The sequence below is a fragment of the Dioscorea cayenensis genome, chromosome 10, assembly GCF_009730915.1.
Source record: "Dioscorea cayenensis subsp. rotundata cultivar TDr96_F1 chromosome 10, TDr96_F1_v2_PseudoChromosome.rev07_lg8_w22 25.fasta, whole genome shotgun sequence".
NCBI lineage: Eukaryota > Viridiplantae > Streptophyta > Magnoliopsida > Dioscoreales > Dioscoreaceae > Dioscorea > Dioscorea cayenensis.
In genome coordinates, this window is record NC_052480.1 from 9,381,671 (window position 1) to 9,391,532 (window position 9,862).

At 33.2% G+C, this 9,862-nt stretch overlaps 1 protein-coding gene across 3 annotated transcripts; it reads right to left on the reverse strand.

The window, feature by feature from the left end:
* Positions 1 to 297: 297 nt before the first annotated feature.
* LOC120269988 (short integuments 2, mitochondrial) lies at positions 298 to 9,588 on the reverse strand. Of its 3 annotated transcripts, none has more exons than XM_039276992.1 (8): positions 9,370 to 9,588; positions 6,376 to 6,480; positions 6,123 to 6,200; positions 3,838 to 3,979; positions 3,646 to 3,716; positions 2,642 to 2,738; positions 2,127 to 2,344; positions 298 to 1,048 (listed from the first exon to the last, which is right to left on the reverse strand). In XM_039276992.1, exons 1-8 carry the CDS (start codon positions 9,529 to 9,531, stop codon positions 791 to 793), a joined length of 1,131 nt encoding a protein of 376 aa, XP_039132926.1. In that variant the 5' UTR covers positions 9,532 to 9,588; the 3' UTR covers positions 298 to 790. The 3 variants fall into 3 exon arrangements, with proteins under 3 accessions (XP_039132926.1, XP_039132927.1, XP_039132925.1); XM_039276993.1 differs by lacking the exon at positions 9,370 to 9,588 and adding an exon at positions 9,193 to 9,353; XM_039276991.1 differs by lacking the exon at positions 9,370 to 9,588 and adding an exon at positions 7,968 to 8,335.
* Positions 9,589 to 9,862: the final 274 nt, after the last annotated feature.

Below are 9,862 nucleotides of genomic sequence, written 5' to 3' on the forward strand. Positions count from 1 at the left end.
AAATAAAGGTTTCAAGATTGGTTTTTTTTTTTAATTTGTGCCAAAAAAAAAAATTTATTGTAATGAAATGACCTTTTCCAGTTTGTTAAGCAGAAAATAGCAGCTTAGAGGGGGAAAAAGGAAAATTATTAATAATATGAAAATTTAAAAACATAGAACATTGACTCATTAATTTATCCTAGTTTTATCAGTACATACAACATAAATAGCACAAAAACCTCAGGCCAACTTTGAATTAAAAAAAATTGAATTGCAACCTCTAAATAAAAGGAATCTGGAAAACTATAACTTTGAGCCTTTTCAGTTAAAATTGTCTATTTATTTTAAAAGACTAAAGCACTTACATTCCAAAACTGAACATCCAAATTAAACATTAAACAGACCTTTCAACAATATAAGAACACTATTTTTCAGCTTATGAGCATCAAACACAAGCTTCACATCATCTTCTTGTTATGCACCGGCAATCGGAAGGATTTCCCATCTGCATTGATTGTTAAGAGTTTGTATCCTACCTGAACAGCATTGCAAACTTCAACCATTCTCTTATCTTCGACGAGCAAACCAATTAAAACATCTATATCAAACCCAATTTCTTCGGTGCATCACTAAAACTAGTTCACCAAAAGTTGCACGCTCGAGAAAAAAAACAATGACTTCTTCATTCCAAACCCTTTTTATAAGCCGATATTTTCAAAAACAAGGTCTTCCCATCATGCTCATGTCTGCTCATCTCTGATCATACCGCTTATACCGCTTACGTTATAATCCCTTATGTTAGGAAATTTCTTTAGGTAATAGGTTTGCAAGAATCGGGAAGATCGTCAAGAACAAATGGTCCCAATTTGCCCATCCTGAATAATGTCAACAACTTCTTTGAAACCATAGTGCGAGCTTCATCTGATGCTTTCGGCGGTATCCTGAACGACGTTTGAAGGGCAGTGAGTTGTCTGTCGATAAGACTTTCTAGTTCACTCTCGTCCTCCACATCAACGGCAGATTCTATGAATGTAGCATACAATGTTCGCTGAACTTCTTCTGCAAGATCCTGATAAAAAAAAAGGAGCCAGAGCCGAGATATTATTATTTACATGATTTCTACAATCTCACAAATAATATATCAATCAGCTGTATTTCTACCACTTTCTGTTCAGAAAAGAAAAGGCCTTCGAAATAGTGAGTATAAAATATAGTGAAGGCCATGTTTTTTTTTTTTTTGTATGTCTCTGTTGAATTTAAGGCAATTAACAACAGACGCAGAAGAAATGATGATTCCCTTTTTTCAAAAAATATAATTATTTTTTGAATAGGGAATATGTGGACTTTCAAAATCTAAAACTACATCCCGATATTCAGGATTAGATGGGCTAGTTTGGGCTACTGGAAATAATTGAGTACATAAAATAATAAAATTTAATCAGGAGATATCTTTAACAAAATGGGGGAAGTAAAAAAAAGGAGTGCTTCCAATGATTTTCTTCATATTTTAGAATAGCAAGAGTTTCGAGGTGCCGTGTAAACAAAATATCACATTTTAGCAACGGACGGTTTCTCAAACACTTATAAAAGTTGTATCATAGACAATTTATTTTAAAGAATAAATAATGCCCTGCTAAGTAAACAATTTACATCCAAATTTTTCAATAATTTGCAAATTCGAACCATGAACTTGCAAGTTAACTTGGGAATTAGGAAACATCAAAGTCCTAGAAAAAATTTTAAAAGGAATTTCTTTTCATCATCTATCATCTCTCAACTTGAGAAAACCTTCTCATTTTGAGCACCAAATAAAAAATCCAAACTTTCATCCAAGGATCTGATGTACTATCTTGTCAGTTTAAGTCTTTTTGACTTTTGACAAATCAAACCTTGAACAACTTAATTAGGGAGACTCCAATCCTCGAAGATTGGGAAAGATCAAGACATATACAATCATTTTTAGACCTTTATGCTTGACTACAAACATATGGTCTCTATACAATGGTTAGAGAGTAAGAAACAGATCATTGGTGTTGAAGGTATGCATATCAAGGTTATTTGCATCAATAAGCCATTTAAATAGTATGATTATTCAGTTAAAGACAAAGAAGATGATGCGATGATTTGACAAAAAAATTGTTCAATACCTCAATATAAGAGACATCGGAACAATTTATTCTGTTTCTCTTTCTTGATAAGCCATCACCAAAAATATTCTCTTTACTGTCAGAGGATCCATCCAAAGATTCCTTTATTTTCTGGTTGTACAAGCGATCCCAATGTAGAGGAACTTTTCTAATGTTCAGAACAGCCAATAAATATTGAGCAAGTCGTTCCTCACCCACCACAGAATCTTTGACAGCCCCTGCATGCACTTAGGTCAGAATCCCACTAGAGTAGAATTGCTTAGCTAAATAAATTCTTAGAAATATAGTCCCACATATGCATAAATATAAATTTTACAAGGTTGGTGGATTTAAGATTTTATTCTTTTCAAACAAAGTACAGTCTATGAATACCTGCTACTGTCAACTTTTGTGATCAGTAATATCATACGGAATCATTGTATAGCAATAAATCATAAGATAATAATAATTGAACACAATATAACAACTTCGATGCGTGAAAAGCATATTATTTTAACCAGAATGGCCGGAGTTACCTGTCAGAGCAAGCTTTAGACCTGTTTCTATATCTGGAATGCTTGGAACCAGCACGCCCGGTGTATCAAGGACATAAATGCTAGGCTGGTTAGCTATCTGAACAACATCAATCCAAAATCAGCCCAAGAATTATGTTAAGGATTGTGAAGCACATCTGCATTTAGAAAAATATGGTGTTGCTAACTTGTGGAAAATCACAAATTCAGGAACACTTCAACTTTACCATCTAAAACAGTGAATATAGAAACATAGACATCTACATATCAAGAAAGATTTTTGATATACAGGATATCTTCAGAATAAGACCATTTGAATAAAAAAAAATGTATTATTCAGCCAAACGTATGGCATCTGGTTTAACTCGGAACATCTATGTTATAACAAATTAGATAGATAAAGAAGCAGTTGACTCTAAGTTCAACATTTCGTACTAAGAAATTAGATTATACATGTTCCTATATCAGAGGACATATATTACCATACATGATAGCATCCATAATGTATAATGCAACTATCGGATGTAGGAACAGTTGGCTCAAAGGAAATGGTAGTTACAGCAATCCAGAATTTAATCAAACTCAACAGCTAAGAAATGAGTTTAAAATCAATTATTCATGCTGTGCAAGATATCCAAAAAAAAAAACTAAATAAACAGACTACTACGCTGTTAATCATCCACTGTTGTGCCATTACAAATCTAAACCATTACTGAAGACTGTTTTCTGAAAATATATCATTCATTAAAATAAACACTTTTTTAAAATCCAAACACAAAGTTAATGAAAAGGACTTTTCAAATAGTAAAACATATTAAAGAAAACTAACAAGAAATTGGAAGCGGGATAATACACAGCAAAAACCGAAAACAAAAAATTGTAAAAAAGAAAATAGAGTAAACACACCCTAAAACTTTCAAATAAACAGATCAGTAATAGAAAGAAAAATCTTGCACATGAGATGACGTAAGCATAGCAATCAAAGAGGCAAAATTTTACCCACTGACCTTATATCCTGCAATATCCTGGGTAACACCAGGCAATGGTCCCACAACAGCCCGTTTGGTCTTTTCCTGAGCTATGTCAAAGCACCAAATATAATGCAAAACCATAATCTATATTCTGTATACTAGGAAAAAAACAAAGAATTATTTTATATGATCTTTAATCTGTTAAGCCTTGGAAGATTCATGGCTTACCAGGAAAGCGAGAAGCTGCAATTCGATTGATAGAATTGATCAGAGCTGATTTGCCAACATTGGGAACACCAACCACTAGAACAAGAAGAGTAGGTTCTCTAGAGATTGCTTCCTTCAATTTTAATTCCACAAGAGCAAGAAGCTACATTTTTAAACCAATCAATGCCAATTAAAATGATTGCACAGCATAATAGGAGAAAGAAGTAAATATATAGAAAAATAAAGAAATTCATTTAGCCTTCCATATAAAAAAAATAGCATTGCTGGGCAGTAAATGGTCATTGAATTATAGGAAGATACTGACAGTACATGATCAGGCAAAGGCTACAATAAATGGAGAATAACAGAGGATGCATCAAGGTAAAAGCAGCTGATCCAACTTCAGATCTGGTAACAATTGTATTCAATTGATATTTTCAATATATTAATTAATTGTTTTAAGTTGTGAAGCAAGTGATCTCCAGAATATAAGATAAACTGATCCATTTATAGACCAACTAATCCATTTGAATAGTTTGCAACTTTGCTCACAGACAAATCATATGTGTGTGGATGGGTGTTAAACCAAAAATACAAGGGCCAATACATATTATGAAGCATAATCAAGAACAATTGATATTAGTAGTGAGCCCATACAAAGTACTCATTTAGCATTACAGATGTACTACATCTATGCTCAAGCAATTCAGACACTACTTGATAAAGACAAAGATAAATTAGATCACGAAAAGAGTCAAGGTCATGTAACGTAATAAGCAGTAGGTCATAAACTTCTATTAAAGAAGCAAATCATCAAGCACCATTTCATTCCAAACTTATTTTCATTGCTCTTTGCATCATGATTATGAACGAAGCAAATGAGCCAGTGCCACTGCCCATTGAAAAAGAAGTGATTGAGATTTGAGTGTACGTAAATATTGCCATAACATGCAAGAGGTTTGCCACACACTATTATATTCTTACATCAAATATAAGACTTTGGATCCACTCAGAATAACATATATCTACTCAAATGACTGTTTATGCACATAAAAACTGCACTTTCAAATACAAAATATGAACCACAGAAGTATTCCACAAGCTACGTCGAATGGATATTTTCTTAACAGCACCAAAAACGAACAGATGCATTACATGTGACAATTTGCATAACATTTGATGGACCCACTGAAGCAATCACCTCAAGAAACATGCCAGAAATATATTGGTCATTCTTGACCCAGCAGAATTAGAGGTCTGAGAAATATCCAACCACCAGAGAAAAGCAATCCGAAAATTATATAAGCTGGGAAATCATTATCTGTCCATTTGCCACAGACAATTGACAAACATATACGAGGCCAAGAAGCTTTGATTGAATCAAAGATTAATGTTAGTAATTTCTTAAGCTCCCAGGTGGCAAAATTCTAAACTTGTTATACACATGGAAAATAATCCTACAAGCATGATAAATCATTTAATGAAAAAATAAGATTCTTAACTCTAGAAAAGAAAAAGGAATTGAACACAACTAATGACGGATTTGAAGACCCAAGTAATTTTGGGTTTCCAATTTATCAAATAAGTTTCTTGGTTATTTTTCTTCTCTTCATTCCTTCATCATTCATATGCAAAGGGATTTTACAACAGACACAAGTAGTTGGGTTGAGAATGATCTTTTCTATAAACATTTCCAACCTTGGTTATTATAAGTTTAACATATAATAAAATTTCTTATACTTTAAAATATTAGTAGAAAATAAATTACATCTTAAATAATGCAAAATGTCATCGACTTATGTTCCTGTGGAGTATCCTTCATATAAATTTTCAAATGTTTGACTTGTATATGCTGATATTACTGAGAATAGTCCCCTGCCATATTGATAACAAATACAAATTCAGCACTTCTAGCTTCTGCAGCTACATATTTGTAGGTAGTGCATTACTAATATTTTGTAAGACATGCTAAAAATACCCATACAGAATGAATATCTTAATTTCTAGTTGCCATCACTGCTGAAGTTACCTTTTTATAATTTTAATACCAGTAAGTTGTCAGCATCTTGCATGAAATGGGTGTAAAAAGAAAAATGCAAAATCAAAGACATCTTAGTAAAGAAAGGAAATAAGGCTCACATAAAATAACAAGAAAGTCAATTATAAATTATTGAGCAAAGCAGATATACAAAGCAAAAAGAATTCAAAGTTTTGAAGTCCATAGATTTCACAATCCATCTTAAACATATGTAAACATTCTCATCAGGCATAGCTCAATGATGAATGCAATTAAGTAGTAAACCAACCTGACTGACAGAACTTCTGCTATGAGCATTAATTGAAAGGCAATCTTGCTTGAGAAGGTCAAAATGTCGAGCCCATTTCTGCAGATAAAATGAATATGCATGTAAGGAAAAAGAGTAGGAATCAACAATAATTTCTAAGTTTGGTAGCATGGAATATTAAAGTATTAGCTTCACATAAAGGCATCCAAGAACAACATTATTAAAGGAGGTTGTAACCATCCTCAGAAATCAGAGGTTAAATGACACCACTTACATGCATAATATTAGGATTTGCCAGATCCTTCTTGTTCAGGGCAATTATACGCCTCTTTGAGGCCAGTACATTTTGGAGATCCTCATTTGCAGAAGATAAAGGGATCTGTAAGAAGTTGTAACATAAGTCTCAGTAAGATTGGGAACATAAGTCACATCATCCAACAGATGAAGTAATACACAGACAAGTAACAAAAAGTTTTCATCGTTTCAATTTCTGAATTTTTTTTATATGCATCCAACATGCTTACCCCTCATTAATTAAATTTTCTACTAAATTCCTGTGGCATATTAAAGATATATAAGCAGAAGTCCCCTAATCCAGAGTTCTCATGGATGCTCGTTCCGAGTATCAAATCTACCACCCAAAGTTACTAAAACTTTTCCTTTTATAATTGGCAAAGAACTATCAATTGTGACCTTAAACCTGAAGAAGAAGGATGGAATCTTGACAGGAAACAGACACACAAATAAAATTAAACTTATCAAATTCAGGCATTCAAGCAGAACGACAAACCACAAGTTAAACAAGAATGGCATAAGGAATAGTACATCCTACATGAGGAAATTTGACAGTTTGATCAAATCATGCTATGAAATGATCAAGCCATCAAGGAGATTATGTTTTCCCAACCTGGCCAAACTGTGGTGGACTAAATACTCCAGAAAATGATCTAGCAATTGTTAATAATTGGTTTGCTAAGAAACCAAGTGAAACTATTTCCTTAGCAAAGAAAAGATAACCATGTCATTATCTTCAATTTTGGAATAATTTTGTTAAAACAGGTTTCATTTTTACAAATCGAGCAGGAAAGATTTGGATCATGCTCAGGTGCCTGAAAAAGTCATATCATGAAATACACAAGCATTTGTATTTAAAGATGTATTATTTGGAAGGTAAAGTTAATCTTGAAAACTAGAAGCAAAAGGAGATTGAAATCTAAAACAAACTTGATGTAAAAAGAGTTTACTAATACATTTCTCACACCTGCCAAACCTTTGACTACAATCAGAATCGTCAATTTTTCATTTCACTAATTTCCTAATTAAATATAGAACACCTAAAAAACTGGAACCACAGTACAAGTGCAGATCTTACACTCAATTAATCATGTTTTGACATCAAGAAAGCAGGTCCTCCATAGCATACAACGATGTGTTTGTAACCTGGCCTAAAGGGACCAACACCACTTCTCCAAGTTTTAAACAAACTTTAATTTATTTTAATCTTTTTGTGATATTCAAAAGATTCAATTAGAGTGGACTGGAGGAAGTAAATCATCTTTTCTCCAATCAGATAACTTTGAGAGCTAATGTTTCATCTAGGATTATCAATGATTGAATGTCCATTGATTAGATCTTGTCCGATGAGAGTTTTTCCTTCCCACAACATAGACCCGATGACAATTCAACAGAAATATTATATTTCAGTTCTTGGCAGATATATGGGTAACAAGATAATATGATTCTGCAAGTTACCATATTCAGTTAATTAAAAATTTGCAGAGTCATAGAATAAAGAAATGAAGGGATCAAAATTGGAGAAAGCATGGGCATTATGTAAAGTAAATACAAAAGGAAAAAGAGGATGACCATATGGCTTCCTCTTCTTCCCTTCTTATTGTTGTTGTTGATGATGAGAGGAAAGCGGTGAGAAAGATTGGGGGAGAAGTGGGAATATATATAGACCAAGAGATTTAGAGAGAGAAAGAGGGAACCAAAAGGAAGTTGCGGGTGGAGCGGCAAACAACAGAGATAGATAGAGAGAGAGAGAGTGAACATTCGGTGTGGTCAATGAGTGCTTTGACTGCCTTTGCCCGCCGCCCCCGGCTTCCCATGGCTGCTATTAAAAAAATAAATATATCAAGTTTCCATTATACCCCTCTCAAATGTCAATATTTTATTTTGCTATTAACCCCATCATTTCAATGATATTCATCCATTTATATATACATATCAAAATATTGGAGAAAATAATTTTTTTTTTAAAATAAATAATTCAACAATATATATTTTTTTAATAAAGTGTATATATATATAATTTATAAGAATTTACTTCTCAACAATTTTCTTTATCATTTTGTTCCAAGATGAAACACCAGAATTATTTGAATGCTTCTAAAGGATTTCTTTGATTGTCAAACAACTAGAGAAATCTAAAATATATCACCATATGGCTTCCTCACCCACAAATGAAGCATTAAAGAATTCCCCAAGTGCAACAAATGTGTTTAGTAATTGAGAAAAAGAAGGAAATGTATGGGTTTTAATTAAGTTAAGTAAACAATCACTCATTATAAAAATATTAAAAACAAATTTCTCCAACAACAAGAAGCTGATTTTATGAAAATACACAAATTGAAAAGCTGACTCTTAAGTCTTTATGTAATGGATGGCAAATCCACCGGAACCAAGTAGCCTTCAAAGAACACAATACTTGGCCAAATAAATTAAACTTCGCCACTGCATTTTGCATATGCGATTTCTTTCCTCTCAGAGAAGAAAGTCTAAAGGCTTAAAAAGAAAGTCCTTAATCAACACAAGCAAGAGTAGATGGACATTTCAAGACTGCAATCAAATTTAATAAATTTTTCATAATTGTAACATTCAACAAGAGCCAAATCGTAAAGCTACCTTTTTTTAATACTATTTTCACTCTTAGACCATATCAAACACCACCCTAACATCTAACATTGAGAATGTGATAATTAATGAGTTACGTCCTCTCCTGTTTATCATATTCAATAAACTAGATTATTTAGTGTAAAAATATGTATAAATCACAACATGAATCAATTTTCCAAGCCCAAAACTTTACCTTCGAGCATATCAGCAAATCTATCAACAAAAACTTCATAGTTACAACACGAACACCAAGCCTTCAATCAAATCCCCAAATGACATAATCCATGTTCCACCAATGCTCCAACAAACGAAACGAAACAATTTGAAACAAGGATGACAATGAACAAATAGAAAAGGGGGAAAGGCATACGCGAGCATCACGGACTTCGATGACGAGATCAGCGAGCTTGAGGCGGTCACGGATGGCACGAGTGGCAGCGGCCATGTGGCCAGGGAACCAGTTGACGATGCCACCGCCGGAGTTGAAGCCCATCTCCGACACCCGCTTCCCCAGCTTCGCCCATCCGCTCATGGCTTCAAAACTCTAGACAATGGAGGTAAAAGCCATTCCTTTGGGGTTTTAGGAAGAGCACAGAGCGAGAAGAAAAATTTGGATATTTTGCACATATATTTATATGTATATATATATTATAAAATGATATATATTTTTTCCCTTTTTAACGTCATAGAGTTTAAAGATAAAAAGACCCGTATTAATTTTGTTACAAGAAACAAATGTAAACCATTTAAAATGTTTTAAATTTAAGTTTCGCTAGAGACATTGGGGATAACCGGTTCTCCATGGTGGATATGAATTTGCTACTCAAACCTCTCATGTCATTGGGTGAGAATGCATTGACTAG